The sequence below is a fragment of the Rana temporaria genome, chromosome 1 (assembly GCF_905171775.1).
Source record: "Rana temporaria chromosome 1, aRanTem1.1, whole genome shotgun sequence".
In the NCBI taxonomy this organism is placed as follows: domain Eukaryota; kingdom Metazoa; phylum Chordata; class Amphibia; order Anura; family Ranidae; genus Rana; species Rana temporaria.
The window spans coordinates 50,889,113-50,912,929 of record NC_053489.1 but is presented as its reverse complement, the minus strand read 5'-3'; the positions used below and the strand labels follow the sequence as shown (position 1 = coordinate 50,912,929).

The 23,817-nt window shown below is 44.9% G+C and overlaps 1 protein-coding gene across 1 annotated transcript in view; it reads right to left on the bottom strand.

The window, feature by feature from the left end:
• SEC11C (SEC11 homolog C, signal peptidase complex subunit) overlaps window positions 1-23,817 on the bottom strand; it is a 73,648-nt gene that overhangs the window by 10,042 nt on the left and 39,789 nt on the right. The window contains exon 4 of the mRNA XM_040337818.1: window positions 22,768-22,887. Within this exon, the coding sequence (XP_040193752.1) occupies window positions 22,768-22,887 (120 nt within the window). The remainder of the gene's footprint in view (window positions 1-22,767; window positions 22,888-23,817) is intronic.

Below are 23,817 nucleotides of genomic sequence, written 5' to 3'. Positions count from 1 at the left end.
CAGCAATGATGTGAACTTTGCCAAACACCATTCCAGTATTCAAGCAAACCACAGGCAACGTTTTTTTATTATTATAATTATATATATATATATATATATATATATTATTTTTTTTTTTTTTTTTTTTTTATTTGATGTATTTATGTTGTATATATAAAAAAAAAAAAAGGGGGGGGGATATTATATCCAGTGTGTGTGTGTGTGTGTGTGTGTGTATGTATGTATGTATGTATGTGTGTGTATATGTGTAATATATATATATATATATATATATATATATATATATATATATATATATATATATATATATATATATATATATATATATATATATATATATATTACACATATACACACACATACATACATACATACATACACACACACACACACACACACACACTGGATATAATATCCCCCCCCCCTTTTTTTTTTTTTATATATACAACATAAATACATCAAATAAAAAAAATAAAAAAAAAAAATAATAATATATATATATATATATATATATATATATATATATATATATATATATATATATATATATATATATATATATATAGATTTCCTTTTAGAATAAACCTGTAGTAAGAGAACATGTTGGTTGGTACTGCTCAATTCTGAAAGTGCCAATTATTAACGATCCAAAGACCTAAAGTGATTGTAAAGTCAAATTTTTTTATTTATTTTTTAAATAACAAACATGTTATACTTACCTGCTCTGTTGCAGTGGATTTGCACAGAGCAGCTCACATCCTCCCTTTCTCAGGTTCCTCTTCGCTGCTCTTGGCCCCTCCCTCCTGTTGAGTACCCCCACAACAAGCAGCCAACTATGGGGGGCACTCGAACAGAGTTTCAGCTCAGTGTGTCCATTTAGACATGGAGCTGTGGTTCGGCCCCGCCCCCTCTCTCTCCTGATTGGCTTACTGACTGATTGACAGCAGTGGGAGCCAATGGACAATCTGGAGGGAGAAGGACTCTTGGACACTGCTAGACAGAGATGGGGCTCAGGTAAATATTAGGGGGGCTGCTGCACACAGAAGGTTTTTTTATCCTAAAGCATAGAATGCATTAAAGGGGTTGTAAAGGTAAAAAATGTTTCCTCTAAATAGCTTCCTTTACCTTAGTGCAGTCCTCCTTCACTTACCTCATCCTTCCATTTTGCTTTTAAATGTCCTCATTTCTTTAGAGAAATCCTCACTTCCTGTTCCTCTGTCTGTAACTCCACACAGTAATGCAAGGCTTTCTCCCTGGTGTGGAGAAAGCCTCTTGAGGGGGGGGGGGGGCTAGAAGGAGTGTCAGGACGCCCACTAACACACAGCTTCTTTCTCTATTTGCAAAGTAGAGAGCGTCCTGACTTGCCAGCTCGCCCCCTCAAGAGGCTTTCTCCACACCAGGGAGAAAGCCTCGCATCACTGTGTAGAGTTACAGACAGAAGAACAGGAAGTGAGGATTTCTCAGAAGAAATAAGGACATTTAAAAGCAAAATGGAAGGATGAGGTAAGTGAGGGAGGACTGCACTAAGGTAAAGAAAGCCATTTAGGGAATTTACCTTTACAACCCCTTTAAAGGAATACTAAAGGATATATATATATTTTTTTAAATAACAAACATATCATACTTACCTCCACTGTGCTGCTCGTTTTGCACTTCCTCTTCTGGGGTCCCTCGGAGGCTCTCGCAGCTCCTCCCCGCATTAGATAACCCCCTTGGAGAAGAGCTCTCCCAAGGGGGTTACCTTGCGGGCGCGCACCCAAGTCATATACTCGGCGTCCATAGGTGCCCAATGTATGACTCGGCCCTGCACCCGGCACCTGCGTCATTGGATTTGATTTACAGCAGAGGGAGCCAATGGCTGCGCTGCTATCAATCTATCCAATCAACACCAGGACTCCGTGGAGAAGAGGATCCCGGGGATGCACCAAGCTGGTGAACGGGCTCGGGTAAGTAAAACAGGGGGGGGGGGCTGGGGGGCCCGTGATTGCCAGGTGTTTTTTCACCTTAATGCATAGGATGCATTAAGGTGAAAAAACACAACCTTTACAACCCCTTTAAGATACAAAACCTTATGGTTGGTGTTATTACCTGAGCTTTCTATGGAGGGCTGGGAAGAAGCCACTGAGGTTTGTTTTGTTTTCAAGATACTCTTAACACTGCCGATTCATTTATTCAATTTGAATGTATTCATTATTTACATTATACCCCCGCTAAACGGGCTCGTATGGGCTTAGGAATATCTGCGGATTGTTCCAGATGTAGCTTAGCTGATGTAGATCCATTTAATATGTTTTGGAGCTGCCCAACGCTGACATCTTTCTGGCGGGATTTAGGCATATTGAAGGACTTTGTACCAAGGTCCCATACCCGGACCTTAATACGCATAGTTTTGTATTATGCAGGAAAAGTAACCTCACTGCACTGGAAGGATGCTACCTCCCCAACGGCTCAAACTCTATACCGTACTGTTAATGGGGAGCTACCCAAATTTAAGTCAATACACACAAAGTAGAGTATGTTCTAAGAAATTTACCAAAATATGGCAGCCATGGTTGGATGTATCTAAATCAGTTTGGGGTACAGTCTTGTTTTCACAGCTCACCTGATCGGCCTCCATGTCGTCTGCAACCCTACAGGAAAGGTCGGCTATTGAACGGATGAAATTTCTGTTCTGATTAGTCTGGGACCCTGGAGCAGAGGTGTTGGTGTGTGTATATGGTGTGTGTGTGTGTGTGTGTGTGTCTGGTGTTATTTGGTTTAAGACACCTAAACCTATATGCCCTAGTTCTGGATAGTCCCACCTCCCATCACCAATCTGGTAGGTTGTATGGGAGTCGGGAGGGATTGTTTAGATCTCATTCTATCCAATCCATATATGTCTACTGGGTGCGTTTATGCTTTTGCCATATATCAATGGTGCCTTTGCATTGTACGATATTGTATTATTGTTGTGTTTATGAAAAATCTTAAACTTCTTTAAAAGAAATTTATAAAAAAAAAACTTCTGCCTTTACAACCCCTTTCAGCCAAACACCAGTTTGCCCAAACACCAGTTCACTTGCTGACCGCCTTACTGTAAATATAAGTCATTAATTCGACGTTAAATACCAGTGTTATGGCAGCAGCTAGTTCCCATAACCCCAGTATCTTTATAGTAGGCGGCCGGGTTTCCGATAGAGTGATCCCAGCGGCACATTTGCTTTAGGATCACTTTTAAAAAGGCGGAGGGAGAGGTGCCCCCCCCCCTCCCCTCCCAATGTCTTCTGGGTTTACTGGAGCCATCGGTAGACCCAGAAGTGATCCAGTCGGTGGCTGGGCAGAATTTTCATCTTGCCCTCTCACTTGGCTCTATGCCCTTGGAGGACTGGAGCGACGTCTCATGTCACTTCCGCTTCTCAGTCTTAAAGGGCTTTTTCATTTGTAAAGTCAAAATTACACATTGTTTTTATTTATTTTTTTGCTTTTAAAAAGGTAAATAAAAAGGAGGACCTGTCATGCTTATTTCTATTACAAGGGATGTTTACATTCCTTGTAATAGGAAAAAAAAAAGTGATAAAAAAAGAAATAAAAAAGGGAACATTGTAAAAATAAAAGTGTAATTATTTTCCAGTCTGGGGGAACTTTTTTTCCCTCCCGTCTCTTTCATTCATTTTTCTCCTTCCATTCTCTTTCTCACCCCCCCCCCCCCCCCGCTACTTTGATCCCTTCCCCCCCCCCCTTTTTTCCTCTCATTAGATAACCAGTTTATGCTTTGTTTGCATATATTCATGTGGCTTTTGCCACATTCCAGCCCCTGTGCCTTAAGGTTCAGGCACCCTGTGATGACCCCTGGCCTTGGCCGGAGGGTCCCCGTTGATCGACAGTTTATTCTTTTAAGAAAAAAGTGATTTTGTCTTGAGCCTACTGTTGTTATCCCTGCATGTGAATGTTGCATCTGTATCCTTTTTTTTATATTTGAATAAAAATATTGTACCAGAAAAAAAAAAAAAAAATGTAAAAGCACCCCATCTCTCGCAAAAGCGAACACATATGTAAGTCGCGCCCGAATGCGTAAACCGTGTATTTCCACGATTTTTTAGAGCGAGAGCAATCAGTCTAGCACAAGATCTCCTTGTTATGTTAGGTATCTATTTACTCGGCATAACATCATCTTTCACATTATACAAAAAAAATTAGGCTAACTTCACAGTTTTTTTTTTTTTTGTGTATTTATTTCCCCCCAAAAATTGCATTTGAAAGACTGCTGCGTAAATACAGCACGACATAAAAAAAACACACAAAAAATAAAGCTTTGAATTGTCTCTTCACTATGGCCAAAAACAAGTAGAAAATCGAGCAAACATTCTTAAAATGAGAGGGTTCAAACCAAAATTCTGTTCCTGCATGGTCAACTTTAGGGTCCCCATTTAGATGGGCAAAATGCTTCTCCCCTGCAAAAATCTGTGTCAGAAATTTCAGCTTCATGCACACTTAGCTGTTTGCATGTAAGCACTCATCCGAGGGGCTACATGTGGTTAGGAAAGTGGTCTCCAAACTGCAGCATTTTGCTTGCTTTTATTTGGTTCTTGGGGCACTAACCGACACCAACAAAGGGACAATGTTTCTGCCACTAACACCAACAATGGGACACTGTCCCTCCCACCGTCGCCAACAATGGGACACTGTCCCTCCCACCGTCGCCAACAATGGGACACTGTCCCTCCCACCGTCGCCAACAATGGGACACTGTCCCTCCCACCGTCGCCAACAATGGGACACTGTCCCTCCCACCGTCGCCAACAATGGGACACTGTCCCTCCCACCGGCACCAACAATGGGACACTGTCCCTCCCACCGGCACCAACAATGGGACACTGTCCCTCCCACCGGAACCAACAATGGGACACTGTCCCTCCCACCGGAACTAACAATGGGACACTGTCCCTCCCACCGGAACCAACAATGGGACACTGTCCCTCCCACCGGCACCAACAATGGGACACTGTCTTTCTCCGCTGACATCGCTGCCATCAGTAGGGGCAGAGCATCATCCCAACTTCCAAGTTTGGATCTGACAGTTGCCTTGACTAAGACGGTCACTCCCCACCCCTCCACGGCTCAGCGCTCCAATGAACGTAGAAGTAGAGCAGAAGCGACGCTGACTGATAGTCAGCGTCGCTTTGCTCAGGGAGGAGTGAGAACCGAGCCATCGACGATGTTCAGTCTGATCCTGCATCCGAGGCAAGTATGAATAGCAAAAAAAAAAGACAGACTTCTCTTTTAATTAAGAATGACACTGAAATGGAGAATTCCCGAGTGTCCTATATCACAATAGTGTGAAGCCATATTCTCAGTTCTCTAATCCACGGTGAGCAGCTCTCATGAAACTCACTGAAGCATGTGCTGTATAATTTCCTCCCTCTCTGCTTCCTGTATTATTAATTACATATACAGTCCTAAGCCAGGTTGTAACTGCTGCCCAAAACTTCTTCGCTCAGACATTTTTTCTTTTTAAATCAGTCTTTCTGTATGGGAGAAAAGCTTGGAGTCCAAAGTCGGCATATCGGGAAACCTTCATATTAAAGGGGTAGAAAACCTTTATTAGTCGTGCAATCCACAATTCTGGCCTTAATAGAAGAGAGGCAAGAAGAAAGCCATTGTTGAAAGAAAGCCATAGGAAGTCCCGTTTGCAGTTTGCGAGAAGCCATGTGGGGGACACAGCAAACGTGGAATTAAGGTGCTCTGGTCAGAGGAGACCAACATTTTACTTGGTTTAGATCAAAGCATATTCATGAGTTAGAATGGCCCAATCAAGATCCAGACCTAAATCCAAATGAGAATCTGTGGCAAGACTTGAAAATTGCTATTCACAGACACTCTCCATCCAATCTGACAGAACTTGAGCTATTATTCAAAGAAGAATGGCCAAATATTTCACTCTCTAGATGTGCAAAGCTGGTAGAGACATCCCCAAAAAGACTTGCAGCTGTAATTGCAGTGAAAGGCGGTTCTACAAAGTATTGACTCAGGGGGGCGCCATACAAATGTACCCCACACTTTTCAAATATTTATTTGTAAAAAAATGTGACAGGCATTTATCATTTAACTTCCACTTCACAATTACCGTATTTATCAGCGTATAACGCGCACCCCAATTTCAGAGGGAAGTTTCAGGAAATGTTTTTTATTTTTTTTTATTTTGTGGTCAGTGTGCCTAAATGCAGCCTATGTGCCCCAGCTCCAGCCTAAATGCAGCCTATGTGCCCCAGCTCCAGCCTAAATGCAGCCTATGTGCCCCAGCTCCAGCCTAAATGCAGCCTATGTGCCCCAGCTCCAGCCTAAATGCAGCCTATGTGCCCAGATCCAGCCTATGTGCCCCATCTCCAGCCTAAATTCAGCCTATGTGCCCAGCTCCAGCCTAAATGCAGCCTATGTGCCCAGCTCTAGCCTAAATGCAGCCTATGTTCCCAGCTCCAGTCTATGTGCCCCTAAGTTTGATTTGCCTAGATGCAGCCTATGTGCCCATTTGCAGCCTCACCTTCTCTCGTGGAGTGAGGGAATCACCGAGCTGTCATCTCCTGTTCATTCGGCGGCAGTCACATACATAGTCCCGCCTCTGCCATCGGCATTGGACCAGCTCCTGTGATTGATAGAACACTTGTCCAATGCCGGTGGCAGAAGCGGGACTGTGTGTGTGGCGTTAGAGCCGAGTAAACAGGAGAGACGGCTCGTGTATTCCGGCGGCACTCGGCAGCGCTCGTCCCCCCTCCTTCCCTTCCGAGCCCAAGGTACACTATCGGCGTATAGCACGCGCCCGTGATTTTCCCCCTATTTTCAGGGGAAAAAAGTGCAGTATACGCCGATAAATACGGTATGTGCCACTTTGTGTTGGTCTATCACATAAAATCCAAATTAATACATTTATGTTTTTGGTTGTAACATGACAAGGGGTCATGAATACTTTTTCAAGGCGCTGTACGACTGACCATAAACAACAAAGGTGCTACAACACCAAGTTAATGAAACTCCTCCTGAGCTGTCGGGTACAGGATGTGCAGTTGCTCAGCTGCCAACGTGATGAATGGATAAAGGACAATTGGCAACTCCATACATGCTCTTTAAATCAGTCCAAATGTATTGTATATCCAAAAAAAATAAACATACAACAGAGGTAGACGCGTTTCAGCCGCAATGGCCTTGCTCGGCTGAAACAAGTCTACCTCTGCTCTATTTTTATCTTTTATGGAGATGCAATAATTTTCGACTGATTTAACCACTTCTGGACCACCACATGCCGATATACGTTGGCTGTTTGAAGAGGGATATATTTATGGCAGCAGGTAGCTGCCATAACCCAGGCATCCTCCTCTTCAGCCGGCAGTCCAGTTTCCGATAATAGTGGTCTTTGTGGCAGATTCGCAGCAAGATCACTTTTATCGGCAGCGGGAGAGGCCCCCCTCCCGCCGCCACTTACCGGAGCAGTCGGAAGTGGCGGAGGCGATCGGGTCCTTCTTGTGGCTGGGTATGGAGGCAAGTGAGGGGAAGATGGCCCCCCACCCGTCTCCATACCATAGCAGGGCGGAAGTGGCCTCAAAACTTCACTTCCGCCCATAGCTCTTAAGGGGGCATTGTGTTTTTGCATTTTTTTAAATGACAAAAAAATTAAATTAAAAAAATAAATAAAATTGTATTGCATTTTAGGGTAAATATAAGATCTGAGGTCTTTTTGACCCCAGATCTAATTGTAAAGAGGACCTGTCATGCTTTTTTTCTATTACAAGGGATGTTTACATTCCTTGTAATAGGAATAAAAGTGACATTTTTTTTTAAAGAACAGTGTAAAAAAATTAATAAGAAAAAAGGTAAAATAAAAATAAGAAAAAATAAATAAAAAATTTAAACGCGCCCCGTGCCGCCAAGTTTGTGTGCAGAAGCAAACGCATAATTGAGCAGCGCCCCAATATGAAAACGGTTTTCAAACCACACGTGAGGTATCGCGATCGTTAGAGCAATAATTCTAGCCCTAGACCTCCTCTAACTCAAAACATGCAACCTGTAGAACTTGTTAAACGTCGCCTATGGAGATTTTTAAGGGTAAAAGTTTATCGCCATTCCACGGGCGGGCGCAATTTTGAAGCGTGACATGTTGGGTATCAATTTACTCGGTGTAACATTATCTTTCACATAATAAAAAAAAAAAAATTGGACCAACTTTGCTGTTGTCTTATTTTTTAACTAAAAAAAGTGTATTTTTTCCAAAAGAAGTGCGCTTGTAAGACCGCTGCACAAATACGATGTGACATAAAGTATTGCAATGACTGCCATTTTATTCTCTAGGGTGTGAGGAAAAAAAATAATTACAATGTTTGGGGGTTCTAAGTAATTTTCGAGCAAAAAAAATGTTTTTAACTTATAAACAACAAATCTCAAAAAGAGGCTCGGTCTTTAAGTGGTTAAAAAGCATGTATGGAGTTTGTGGATTGTCTTTTATCCCAGGGTTCGACAAAACCCAGGCGCCAGGTCACAATTGCGACTAGAATTAGCGAACCTGGCACCTGGGGCATCCTGTGTCTTCGTGCGCCCCCAACTCCCCCGCCGTGAGATCACATCGCGTTGCGACAACCTGTAATTGAGGCCGCAGCTTTGCGGCCTTCTGCAGGCCTATGGTTCATTCTGTGATCTAGCGCCATCTTGTGGTGGCCGCTGGTATGACAAGACAACCAGCAATGCTAATGGAGCTTCCCCTGTCTGTTTTCACTGCCATCTCCTTCCCTCCAATTAGAACCCCCAAAAATTATATATATTTTTTATTCCAACACCCTAGAGAATAAAATGGCGGTCGTTACAATACTTTCTGTCACACCGTATTTGAGCAGCGGTCTTACAAGCGCAGTTTTTGGGGGAAAAATACACTTTTATTAATTAAAAAATAAGACACCAGTAACGTTAGCCCTATTTTTTTATATTGTGAAAGATAATGTTACGCCGAGTAAATTGATACCCAACATGTCACGCTTCAAAATTGCGTCCGCTTGTGGAATTGCTACAAACTTTTACCCTTTAAAATCTCCATAGGCGACGTTTAAAAAATTCCACAGGCTGCATGTTTTGAGTTACAGAGGGTGTCTAGGGCTAGAATTATTGCTCTCGCTCTACTAATCGCGGCAATACCTCACATGTGTGGTTTAAACACAGCTTTCATATGCGGGCGCTACTCACGTATGCATTCTCTTCTGTGCGCGAGCTCGGCGGAACGGGGCGCGTTCCTGGCTCCTAACTTTTTTAGCTGGCGCCTAGATTCCAAGCAAATTTGTCAAGCCCTGCTTTATCCATTGTACAACTGACTTAAGACCCGGACCAAAATGCAGCTAAAGGACCAGGCCAGGTTTTGCGATTCGGCACTGCGTCGCTTTAACAGACAATTGCGCGGTCGTCCCAAACAAAATTGGCGTCCTTTTTTTCCCACAAATAGAGCTTTCTTTTGGTGGTATTTGATCACCTCTGCGGTTTTTATTTTTTGCGCTATAAACAAAAATAGAGCGACAATTTTGAAAAAAATGCAATATTTTTTACTTTTTGCTATAATAAATATCCCCCAAAAATATAAAAAAAAACGTTTTTTTTCCCTCAGTTTAGGCCGATACGTACTCTTCTACTTATTTTTGGTAAAAAAAAAAAAATCGCAATAAGCGTTTATCGGTTGGCTTGCGAAAAATGTATAGCGTTTACAAAATAGGGGATAGTTTTATTGCATTTTTATTATTATTTTTTTTTTTTTTACTACTAATGGCGGCGATGAGCGATTTTTTTCGTGACTGCGACATTATGGCGGACACTTCGGACAATTTTGACACATTTTTGGGACCATTGTCATTTTCACAGCAAAAAATGCATTTAAAATGCATTGTTTACTGTGAAAATGACAGTTGCAGTTTGGGAGTTAACCACAAGGGGGCGCTGAAGGGCTTATGTGTCACCTAATGTGTGTTTACAACAGTAGGGGGGTGTGGCTGTAGGTGTGACGTCATCGATTGTGGATCCCTATAAAAGAGATCACACGATCGATGACACCGCCACAGTGAAGAACGGGGAAGCCGTGTTTACATACGGCTCTCCTCGTTCTTCAGCTTTGGGGACCAATCGCGGGACTCCAGCGGCAATCGGGTCTGCGGGTCCCGGAGTTTCCGACCGGGTCACGGGCGCGCGCCCGCGACTGGGCTTAAAAATCAACGTACATATACGTTGATGTGCCCAGCCGTGCCATTCTGCTGACGTATATCGGCGTTAGGCGGTCCTTAAGTGGTTAATATCCTATACAGCAGAGCACAGACTGTGAGAGTGATAAGCAGCACAAGGAGACAATCAGCAGCGCTGCAATGCTCTTCTCTTAACAAAGAGCGTGCTAATAGGAGATGAGGGCTGAGTAATAGAGATGAGCTCATTAATCTAGTTCTTCTCCTTCACTGTCAAGTCACCTACAAGGGGGAGGGGGGATACGGCTTTTTAAAGTGGATGTGCCACAAAAAAAAAAAAAAAAAATATTAAAAGCCAGCAGCTACAAATACTGCATCTGCTGACTTTTAATATTAGGACACTTACCTGTCCTGGAGTCCAGCGCCGTCCGCAGCAGAGGACGAGCGATCGCTCGTCTCTCTGCTGCTCCCCCCCCCCCGCCTGCCATCCTCGGTGAGGGAACCAGGAAGTGAAGCGCTCCGGCTTCACTACCCGGTTCCCTACGGCGCATGCGCGAGTTGTGCTGCGCCGCTGATTGGCTCTCGCTGTGCTCTGGGAGCCGAGTGTTCCCAGAGCACAACGGGGGGAGGACGGGAGGTGACGTCATGTCCGCAGTAAACCCGAAACTGTGTGGCCGGAAGTGGGTGCAAATACCTGTCTTTAGACAGGTATCTGCACCCCCCTCCCCCCTGAAAGGTGTCAAATGTGACACGGGAGGGGGGGGGAGGGTTCCGATCAGCGTGAGTTCCACTTTAGGGTGGAGCTCCCCTTTAAGTGTTATTTAAGTGCAACATAATAAAAAAAAAAAACAGGTTTCAAGGCCTGCCAGGCAATGCTATGCTGTGAGGCGGAGCTGTGCAAATTTCAGAACTGGAAAAACAGAAATCCTTTGGCAGGTACCCATGAATTCCTTTCATCTTTGCATTTACCGGTTTGCCTGGAGTTGAGTTTATAAGAATGGACTGGGGGCTGTAGCTTTAAAAACAAGTCAAGCAACAGCAACTGTCATATTTCTGCCCTCGCGGGTCTCATTTACTACTAGAGATACAATACATAGGAACTTCTCACCTAAATTCTTCCTCTTGCCAAAGTATACAAAATGCTCCATAATTGCTGCAGTATAATCAGTATTAATGGGCTTCTTTTTCCAATGTATTAGCAGAACAAGGAGGGAGGGACGGGCGGACAATAATGAATTTAGAGAGGCTGCTGTGCAGAGAATAGTTAATGCGTCTTTATAAAAAGAAAACAAGAGACCACTTAACGAGCGATAAAAAAAAAAAATGACTTGCCGCCCGAAGTGTCTGCATCTGCGAGTTTTTTGCTGGAAGCCGCCTGAGCGGAGAGCGCCGCTAACGCTGAAATAATGTTCATTTCTAACTTGGCACAGAAGGTTTTTTTTTTCCTCCCCCATCTTACATAATACCGGCACGCAAGACTGAGTAACATAAAAATGCAATTTGCTTTATGCTGGGGCCCAATGAATGGGACGCTAGTTGCAAACCACTTTTATTATTACAGAAAGGCTGTGCAGAGCTGAGCAGAGGAATTTTTTAACACAAAATGCAATGGGAGAATTTCTTTTACAGTTCAATAAATAGGACTGTGCTGTAATTACAGCTAGACGGCTCTTGAAGAGTACCTGTCATCTGCCAACAGAAGAGAACACAGCAAGTGAGACTGTTACTATTGCATGGGAAGAGGTGGATGTAAGATCCCGATTGAAGGCCCACTTCTAGGACCACAGACTTTGTATTGCTCCCGGGTTGAGGATGTCACTGGCAGGGAAGCTGAAAGTTCCGGTTTATGATCTGGAACCAAGAAGAGGCCACCAATGCAAGGACAAGACTACTAGAACAGTTTTGAGGTTAGGCCGCGTACGCGTAGGTGGCATGAAATCTGAACAAAGCAACCCATTCAACTATTCTAGCAATAGACTTCCTCTGTATCTCTAAACTGGTAACCTGTAAAAAAAAATGAAAGCGTCGCCCATGGAGCTTTAAAGCGGGAGTTCACCCATTTATAAAAAAAAAAATGTTCTCCCCTTAGATTCCTGCTCGTTCGGTCTAGGGGAATTGGCTATTTGTATTAAAATATGAGCAGTACTTACCCGTTTACGAGATGCATCTTCTCCGTCGCTTCCGGGTATGGGTCTTCGGGAGCGGGCGTTCCTTCTTGATTGACAGTCTTCCGAGAGGCTTCCGACGGTCGCATCCATCGCGTCACTCGTAGCCGAAAGAAGCCGAACGTCGGTGCGGCTCTATACTGCGCCTGCGCACCGACGTTTGGCTTCTTTCGGAAAATCGTGACGCGATGGATGCGACCGTCGGAAGCCTCTCGGAAGACTGTCAATCAAGAAGGAACGCCCATTCCCGCAGCCCATACCCGGAAGCGACAGAGAGGATGCATCTCGTAAACGGGTAAGTACTGCACATATTTTAAAACAAATAGCCGATTCCCCTAGAGAAAACGAGCAGGAATCTAAGGGGAAAAAGTGCCCTCTAAGGGTGAACCCCCGCTTTAAGTACAGAAGTTTGGCGCCATTCCATGAGTGTGCGCAATTTTAAAGTGTGACATGTTAGGTATCTATTTACTCGGCGTAACATCATCTTTAACATTATACAAAAAAATTGGGCTAACTTTACCGTTTTGTTATATTTTAATTCATGAAACCATTTTTTTTTTTTTAAAATGATTGCGCAAATACCATGCAAGATAAAAAGTTGCAATGACCGCCACATTATTCCCTAGGGCAGTGACGGCGAACCTTGGCACTCCAGATGTTTTGGAACTACATTTCCCATGATGCTCACCTACACTGCAGAGTGCATGAGCATCATGGGAAATGTAGTTCCAAAACATCTGGGGTGCCAAGGTTCACCATCACTGCCCTAGGGTGTCTGCTAAAAAAAATATATATATATATATATATATATATATATATATATATATATATATAAATGTTTGGGGGTTCCGAGTAATTTTCTAGCAATGAAGGAGAGAAGTGCCAGAATAGGCTCGGTATTGAGGTGTTAAATCTAGTTTGTTCCCCAAGACTCTGCTGTCTGATCTACAGTGTTCCTGTGCTTTACCTGTTGTCTGAACCTGATCCTGTGATTCCCTGGGTTGCCCTGTGTCTACCCCTGTATCTGACGCCGGCTTGTCTACTACCTCGCACCTGCCTCATCCTCTGATCCATCCGTGCCTGCCTGTTACCGACCCGGCTTGTTCAGTGACTCTGTTCCTGTCTCCTGCACCTGTTCCTGTATCATCTGTGGCCCGGATTCAGCTAGATTTGCACATTTATTACTGAGGCGCAGGGCAACGATTTTGCCCTGCGCCCCCGCAATTTTTTTGCGCTGCCCTTGATTCACGGAGCAGAAGCTCCGTAAATTGCGCGGGCGCGCTGGCAAAATGCCCGGCGCAAGCGCGCGCAATTTAAATGATCCCGTAGGGGGCGGGAATCATTTAAATTAGGCGCGTTCCCGCGCCGATCGTAGAGCGCATGCTCCGTCGGGAAACTTTCCCGACGTGCATTGCGGCAAATGACGTCGCAAGGACGTCATTTGCTTCAAAGTGAACGTGAATGGCGTCCAGCGCCATTCACGAATCACTTACGCAAAGTACGTAAAATTCAAATTTCGCGACGCGGGAACGACGGGTATACGTAACATTGGCTGCCCCTGCTAATAGCAGGGGCAGCCTTACGCAAAAACCACCGTACGGAAACAACGTAAATTGCGTACGCAGGGCTCGCGCAACGCTGTGAATCGGTGTTAGTATGCAATTTGCATACTATACGCTGAGCACAACGGGAACGCCACTTAGCGGCCATCGCAAGAATGCAGCCTAAGATATGCGGGCATAAGAGCCTTATGCCGCACAGATCTTAGGCTGCAGTCGGCGTAACGAGGTTGCTGAATCAGGAGCACTCGTTACGCCGGGGCAAGTAAGCAATTGCGATGTGTAACCTATGGTTACACAGGCGCAATTGCTTCTTGAATCCACCCCTGTGTGTTTGACCCAGCTTGCCTGACTTTCCTGTGCACCAGTCCCTGGAGCTACCTACCTGTCTCCAGCGAGTGTCTTCTGATACAAGTCCGTTTCTGTTTCCTGCCAAGTCTGCTGATCCAGCTACAGTGTCCTCCGGAACCTCCAGACCTGCCCTCCAGCTGTTGATCCTGCCAGGTACTCGTGCTACCTTGAGTGAGTGAGTGAAAAACTTATATAGCGCAACACATGCGAACTGATTCGCCTCTGGGCGCTGTATCCATTCTCTGGGTAAGGAACCCCTTGACCTCAGAAGAGATGGGTTTTTATCTTTCTCCTGAAGGCCAAGTGGTCCAACTCCAGTCGGATGGTGGTTGGTAGCGCGTTCCGCAGTCGAGGTCCCTGGACTGCAAATCTTCGATCTCCTTTGGACTTGTATCTGGCTTTGGGTATCTGGAGTAGGTTTTGATTGGTGGATCGCAGAATGCGATTGGGGTTATGGGCTGTGACGGTATCGGTATGATATCCCCGTCAAGCATTCCCTCCTCTCCATACAAGAACATCACAGGATTCCCCACACATGAGTCAAGACTGGATGCTGGAACCAAGACACTTTATTGACACAAAAACTCAGCTTATATGTGGTTACAGCCTGTTAGGAACGCCCCCCTCACACAGTGGGGTTTCCCATACAGATTATAGGAGACAAGTCGGAGCCGACCATGCAGACACGTTTCTTTAGATAAAGACATCAGGGGAGTTAATTAATACACTGAAGCAATCAGAATAATTAACATACTACTTCTCTAATCATTTAGCCTGATGATACAATACACATCTTTTAAGGGTAAACACAGATCTTCTTTACACAACACAATAGATCAATTAACCTTTAGAATAGTGAGGGGACATTAGCACGTCAATAACCGGTCAGAGGAATGAATCACACATGAAATTCCTTTCTACCTCTACCCATGGCTAGCAGGGAGCAGTATACTGAGACATATAGGCAAATGTATCACAATGGCCCCCCTTTTGCTCCCTGCTCCGGCAAATCCGGTTGGACCTTCCCTGGTCCAGTAGGGTTGACGGGTTCAGAGCTTTTAGTCCGAGGTTAACTCCGTTTGGCATGACTGACCTCCCTTGGCAACTGCTTCAGACTCAGGTATGTCACCGGGTCGTCAGATCACACGCCGGTCAGTCCCCAAGTCTTTGTGCGATCTGCAAAGTCACCAGAAGTCAGTGTGAAGACAGCGAATGGGTCTGTGCGCCGCCGTCTAGGTGTCCCGCTATGGGAGGGGGCAGGTTATGGCTCTGAAGTGACAATCACAGGAGATTCATAAAAAGAAAAAGTTATATTTGTTGAAATGCTGTAGCACTGGTGCTCAGAGTCCGGGGGGGGGGGGGGGGGGGACTCAGAGCCCCATAAGGTCAGCCACCCCTTGCTCCCTCCGCAGCCGCCGGTTCTCCTCTTTGAGCTTCTCCAGCTCCATCTCCAGTTCATGGAGCCTGGGGGGGTCAGCCCGCTGTGACCTCAGGTGGTTGTTCTCCTCCTCCATGCGGCTTATGCACTCCTCCAGCTCTATGTACTCACGGATCAGATCCTGCTTGCTCATGTCCTGCAGGCTTTCCACGTGGTCCTTCATCATCAGGAACTGGGTGGTGGTGTAAGGGGCCACCGGTGGGCCCTTGGCGAACATCTCGGCCCGCATCTGGGGCGCCCGCTGCGATTCCATCTCCTCCAGTCGCTTCTTCTCCTCCCAGGTCCGCTGGTTATATGACTTCCAGGACCTCTTCTTCTTGGAGGGTAGCTGGTGGTACCTCTTTCTGCCCAGCTCCCTCCAAGGCCCCTCCGGCTCATGGCTGTCGCCCATGACCAGCTGACAATGGTGTTCCCTGTTGTCCGTAATAACAGATTGTACCATGAGGGCTTCGTAAGGGGTGCCCAATGGTTCTTCCTGACCCAGCTCCTGGGGATCCCAAGCCGAGTCTACACAATGGGCTGCTGCTGGTGGGCGGTACCCAGGTTGAGACCAATTTGACCTGGTGTTGTCATTCATGGGGCAATTCTGCTTGAAGTGACCCAACTGTTTGCACCGGAAGCAGCGTTGTTCGTTGTCCTCCTGGCGTGGGTAGCGAGGGCTAGATGTCATCGGTCTGTTAGGCGGTTGGTATCTAGCGGCTGGTGGATGTGAGGGTGCCGTTGGTCGTGGAGGTTGTACCCGTGGTGTGACCTGGTTTGTCTTGCGAGTATCCGCATATTCATCCGCCAACTTCGCGGCCTCTGGTAGAGTCATGGGCCTGCGATCTCTCACCCAATCCTTGACGTCCGTCTGGATGTGATTGTAAAATTGCTCCAGGAGCATTAGTTGCAAAATGTCCTCTGCGGTGGTGGCCTGGCTGCTGTTAACCCAGTTAGAGGCCGACAGGGACAACTGGCATGCCCATTCCGCGTAAGAGTCTTTCGTGGTTTTGCGTGAGTCCCTGAACTTCTGTCGGTGGGACTCTGGGGTTACTGCATAACGAGCCAGGAGCACTTCTTTAACCCTGGCGTAGCTATGGATATCCTGATCTGGCACGGTCCGGAAAGCATCAGAAGCTTTGCCTGACAGTTTGCCTGACAATATTGCAACCCACTCTCTTCTAGCTATTCGGTGCAGGTTACATTGTCGCTCAAAATCCGCCAGGTAGTTATCAATCTCACAGTCCTTTTCATCAAAAGCTTTAAAAGCGCTAAGCGGAATCTTCCTTGCGTCTGCTGTGCTGTACTCACTGTTCGGAGAAGGTGCGGCTGCTTGTTGGACTGCTGCCAGTTTTAACTGTAGTTCTGCGTCCCTTATTTCTTTAGCCTCCTGTAGCTCTGCGTCTCTTATTTGTTTGTCTCTTATTTGTTTAGCCTCCTCCGCTAACAGGTCCATCACTTTCAGCACCACATCCGGCGTTGGGTTCGGGCCGAACCACGCTAGCTTCTCTCTCATTAGCTTGTTGGCTGGCGATTCCTCCTCCTGAATCACTGGTATCTCCATCTCTTGTACTGCTGGCGTTGCTGCAATCCCGTCCTCCTGGTCTATCTCCATTGATTCTGCTATGATGACCCGCTTGGTTTTGTTGCTAGCAATCCTTCCACGAACTTCCAGTAGTTCTTCCAGTGTCTGCTTGGAATCCGGGTGTGAAGGGGAATAGAAGGGAAAAATCCCACCGCTGCCAACCAATTGTGACGGTATCGGTATGATATCCCCGTCAAGCATTCCCTCCTCTCCATACAAGAACATCACAGGATTCCCCACACATGAGTCAAGACTGGATGCTGGAACCAAGACACTTTATTGACACAAAAACTCAGCTTATATGTGGTTACAGCCTGTTAGGAACGCCCCCCTCACACAGTGGGGTTTCCCATACAGATTATAGGAGACAAGTCGGAGCCGACCATGCAGACACGTTTCTTTAGATAAAGACATCAGGGGAGTTAATTAATACACTGAAGCAATCAGAATAATTAACATACTACTTCTCTAATCATTTAGCCTGATGATACAATACACATCTTTTAAGGGTAAACACAGATCTTCTTTACACAACACAATAGATCAATTAACCTTTAGAATAGTGAGGGGACATTAGCACGTCAATAACCGGTCAGAGGAATGAATCACACATGAAATTCCTTTCTACCTCTACCCATGGCTAGCAGGGAGCAGTATACTGAGACATATAGGCAAATGTATCACATGGGCTTTTATTTTTTCGCATAGATATTGGGGGGCGCTACCTTGAATACACTTATGCATTAGGCAGAGTGTTTTGAAAGTGATTCTGTCTTTTACTGGCAACCAATGAAGGGATCTCCAGTGCCTCCTGTTTACTCTATCAGGGGCTGCGAGTCAAGGGCACAAGAGAGGCCTCCCTCTGCATACCGGGCTCATCTACTAGGTACATGTACTTGTCTCACTTCAGAGCTCCAAGTGTCATTTCTGACTGCTACTTCTTTCCTCTGCTATCAGCACAAGTCACTTCTGACATTCTTTCCAGACACCAAAAGAAAAAATGTGACGGGGAGGGATCTACAGCACACAGCCTGTGATTGACAGCCTTAGCTCTGTTCCTGTGTGAAGGGGGGTTAATCTCTTCCCTTCAATCAGCACTCTGAGCTCTCTTCACTTAGCTCTGTGGTGTACATTTTCATCTCTCTGCCCCCCTTTTTTCTGACATCTCAGACAACCTTAATAAATTTAGGACTTTGAATTGGTGTAGGGAAGAGAAGTCTGCAGATAAACAGGTACAATACATGTAGGAGGATTTGTTTCATCTATGTGAATCACCTAAGGCCAGCCACTTCACTGAGTATATGTAAGGGTTTACAACCACTTAAAGTGGTAGTAAACCCATCCATAAAACTGTCCGAAACTGACAGAAATGTAACGCTCCCATTGGTTGTGCTCTCAACCAAACTGTCAAACCATCCAATGGCTGGTGTCATAACTGATCACATGTGTAGCATAATGGCAGTTGTAGATTAAACAGAGGCAAAGATGGCAGCTTCCTTGGCTGAAAACAATAGGGGGGTTTACATACACTTTAAATTATACTAGGGTTGCACCGATACCAATACCAGTATAGGTACCGATACCAAGCATTTTCACAAGTTTTGGTACTCGCGAAAATGCTCCAATACCCGAGACCAATACCGGTAGTGACATCACCTTGGGGGCAGACAAGCATCGGTAGGTGGGTGCAGGCCGCGCATGGGTGACACCCGCCATCCACACGTCCCCAGGCAGCTGCGGCGTGAGTTTAACGAGGCAGAAAAAAAAGGGAGAGAAGAGACCGATGCTGCGTCCCTTGTATATAGGGACACAGATTGGTCACCTCCCCCAGTCAGTCCCCTCCCCCTACAGTTAGAATCACTCCCTAGGGCACACATTTAACCCCTTGATCGCCCCTAGTGTTAACCCCTTCCATGCCAGTCACATTTATACAGTAATCAGTGCATATTTATAGCACTGTTCGCTGTATAAATGTGAATGGTCCGAAAATAGTGTCAAAAGTGCCCGATCTGTCTGCTGCAATAACGCAGTCCTGACAAAAATCGCAAATTATCGCCATTACTTATTTTGTAGGTGCTATAAATTTTGCGCAAACCAATCACTATATGCTTATTGCGATTTTTTTTTTTTTTACCAAAAATATGTAGAAGAATACACATTGGCCTAAACTGAGAAAAAAAAATGGGATATTTATTATAGCAAAAAGTAAAAAATAGTGTTTTTTTTCAAAATTGTCAGTATTTTTTTGGTTTATAGCGCAAAAAATAAAAACCACAGAGGTGATCAAATACCCCCAAAAGAAAGCTATACTTGTGGGTAAAAAATGGACATAAATTTTGTTTGGGATCTACGTCGCACGACCACGCAATTGTCATTCAAAGTGTGACAGTGCTCAAAGCTGAAAATTGGCCCGGGCAGGAAGGGGGTGTAAATGCCCAGTATTGAATTGGTAAAAAGAGGCAAAGATGGCAGCTTCCTTGGTTGAAAACAATAGGAAGGTTTACTTACACTTTAAATTATACTAGGGTTGCACCGATACCAATACCAATATCGGTATCAATACCAGTATGGTACCAGAAAATACACAAAATATGTAAAAGGACCACAATACAGCAAGCACCTTCTGTGTGTAAAGGGTTAACAGTGAGTGATGCTCTACACTGGCCGGTCATTGCAGGAAAATATGTATAATCTGCATAATGGTCCTATTATTACAGACAGGCGTAGCGTGCCTTGCTGCATTGGCGTACAATGAGTTTGATCAGTACATGTTGATTTTGACAGCTCCATATAAATTGCTGGAGACTGCCAAACATCTGAAGTAGTAAATTACAAGCTGACAGAAAGATCTGAATTGCAATCTGATCAAGGAAAATTTTCATTTATAAAGCATGTATTTTTGCCATTTCTGCAGGCCTTGCAACACTTACCTTTTCAAGCCTGACAGGGATATGACCTTAATGTATATCTAATCCCTGTGGAAGTGGATAATCACTGTAATAGCCACCGCTACTACACCGATTCTCACCTGTCTAGCACATCCGTGCCGAGCAGCTGCCCTGCTGCATAGTAACATCAGGGGGGTCACCCGCATGGTACAGGCACCATTCAGAGAAAGCTTGGCATTATCTCAATGAATTCAAACTGCCCTCAAATCAGGCAAGGTGGAGAAGCTGACTGGTGACGTTGCTATCTCCACCTCACCCAATCAGATTACACCTTGTATTCTTTGAGAAAAACACCATGCATTCTCTGAATGGTGCCCATGCCGAGCGAGTCACCACCTTGTGGTTACTCTGCAACAGGGCAGCTGTTTGGAGTGGGATCTGGAAAGAATGAGGATCACTGTAGTGGCGGCGCCAACTACAGGGAGTTCCAGCTTCCACAAGGATCAGCCAGGTATGGAATGTGCATTCTAAGGCTGCATTCACACCTGAGCGTCGGTCGTTTTTTTTTCTGGCGTTTTTTCGCGCGTATTCATGCGCGTTTGCATACAGCGTCGTCCAACGTTTTTGTACTTTATTTTAGCCAATAGGAAAAATTATCATCTTTTCATCACTTGTTGCTATGTTGGTAGATTTTTTTAATCTTCTGCCTGGGTGAAAAGTTCTATTGATTAAAGCGACGAAACGCCCGTAGAAAACGCTCGTTGTCGCACTAGTCGCTTGAATCGAGCGTTTCCATTACTTTCTATGGGAAATGGAAACGCTCAAAAACTACCAAACCGCCCAATACGCGCGACAAAAAAGGGTCCGGAACTTGTTTGAGATTCAGTCGTCAAGGCGTTTTGGAGTGGAGATGTGAACCATCTCCATAGGGAATAATGTATTTTTTCCCCTCTGGCGTTTTTGAGCGTCGCGCTTCAGGCGACAAAACGCTCAGGTGTGAATGCAGCCTTAAGCCACGTACACACGATCCAATTTTATGGCCATAATTGTCTGATGGACGTGTTGTGTCGGATAATCCGACTGTGTGAAAAATTCAGACAATTGGCTGAATTAACGACAACAAAAGTTGGCTGTTCATGCTCACCAACTGTCTGGCAATAAATCTGTTATGTCGGTTTATCTGATCGTGTGTACAGAAGTCTGTCCAACTAAAATCCGCTGTACAAACACGCATGCTTCGAACAAATGCTAAACATCAGACAACAGCAGCAGAAGTTGCCCAAAGGGTAGCACTAAAGAGCAGAAAAAACACGTAGTTTCTGTTTGTTAGCCAAAAAAGTTTTGCCATCTGTATGCATACAAAGTTCACGGCCAAATTCCACGGATTTGTCCGATGGAAATCCAATCGAGTGTACGAGGCTTTACATTGATCTAAGCTGGACCAATGTAACGATGCAAAAATATCCATACCTGGAATACATTTTTTACTTTCTGCAACATTATATAGCAGCCAAAAGCATCACCTGCATGATTTAATAATTTTCCTAGCTAAAGAAACAAAAAATACCAAACAATAGATAATATACCTGTAACAGGATGACCGTGACACCCAGAGACTTTGTGAGGATGGGGGATACTCCTGTGTCAGCGTCACTGATAACTCTTGGGTCCGAGTCCACCCTGTGCCCTTTGGGCATGGGGTGGCAAGTGAATCATAATTCATGTATTACATAAGATGGGACATTAATAAAAGTTTGTATTGCAGGATTTTGAGATACTGCAAGATGTTGGTTAATTGTGACCCAACCAGTCAATAGTGACTCATTCTATGATTAGCCCTGACTAGTGACATGCTAATTGAGTCAGGGCCTGGAAGACATTTCATTGTCCTTGTGTAAAGGTGTTAATCCAGGTCTGCTCCCAGACCTCTAATTATGTATGCTAAATACGGTTTATGTGTGGAATGTACTTGTCGGAGACAGAGCGTCTGTCTGTGGATGTGGATTGGGAAGAGATCATTGTGTGATGGTGTTTTGTTTGTTACACTGTTAATGGAGGAATGTGCTGTGATTAGAGGCCGGCGCAGACATGTCTAGAATGTTTAGTAATTAGCTCAAAGAATGTGATTGAAGCCCCACGGTGTGATGTGTGGGTGGGGAGTTGATTGTTCCTTTAATGCCTTGTACTGTATATAAGACTGAAATAAACCATTAAAGTGGTCATTACATTTGGAACAAGTACAGAGCTGCGTGTCTCGTCTTGATTCTGGGCAAATGGGATGTCTGATGTCTGTTGGACGGTTGGAGTGTCGATAAGCTGTCGTGGATGTGATGGAAGGTCGTAAACGGTGGTGACCGTTACAATACCTATGTGCATTTTGTTATTTATTTTTTAATCTTGACAGGTGTACAAAGCACACACTCAATTTACAACAAATTCCTTCCATAGGAGGAGTCTACAATCTAATGCCCCTATGACCGCTATGATGATACATATTCAGGTGTACAAATTCATGCAATCCAAATGAAAGAAAGTCCAGGTAGGAAATAAACTTGAGGTCCCAGAGCTACAAGGCAAATACACAAACCACAAATAAAACACATCCTCCATCAGAGGAGACCACAACTCACCCTCTCGCTCGGCCTACTACGTCCTTCTTCTCCAGCCAGTTCTGGCCTTCTTTATAAAGACCTCGGTCATCAACTTCATTGTTATCACCTTTGGTCAGGAATTTAATGTCCCCATTTTCCCTGAAAATCAAATACAAAGTCAGGATAAGTGGCAAACCAAGAGGACACCAAGTGTCTGGTTCACACTAGCACAGTGCGGGAACCAGCGCGATTCCAGTGTCGGTTCCCGCATCGCATAGAACTCGTAGGCAGACAATGCCCTATGCGAACCACTGCGGGTGTCAATAGAAAGTTAATGACACCCCCAGATCGGTTCACAAATCGCAGTGAGAACGCTCAAATGGTGCAAAATCAGATCGCACACGTGTCAATACCCATGCGATTCGATTCCAGTGCAGACCAAAAAAAGGGTCCTGCGCCATTTTTGGCACGAATGCGATGCAAATTTAGCCATACAACTTGCATCGCACAGACATCAGATGTGATCTGCACAGCGGTGTGAATCACATGCGATGTCTAACATCGCACCAGTGTAAGCCCAGCTTTAGACCGATGCATGATACAAAATAAATTTGGCATAAATACAAGAGGTTTGATATACTAAAACTGGAGAGTGCAAAATCTGATGCAGCTGTGCATGGTAGCAAATCTTCTAACTTCAGCTTGTTCAATGAAGCTTTGAAAAAAAAACACTGGAAGCGGATTGGTTTATATGCAGATCTGCACCAGATTTTGCACTCAGTTTTAGTAAATCAACCCTTAGACTCCTTCACCAAAGCTGACTGTAAATTTATTATATGATTTACTAAAGGCAAACAGACAATGCACTTTGCAAGGACATTTGCACTAGTTTCCCCAAAGCTTAGTAAATGAGGGGAAGCTCTGCTGCTTTCAATCATGTGCAAGCATAATGCTTCCTTGCCTGATTGTAAAGAATACCCAAAGTGAAGATTTACAACACCTGCTAGCTATGACTATGACAACCTTAAAGTGGATGTAAACCCTCCATACACCCAGTGAAGTGAACAGCCTTAGATGATACACAGAGAT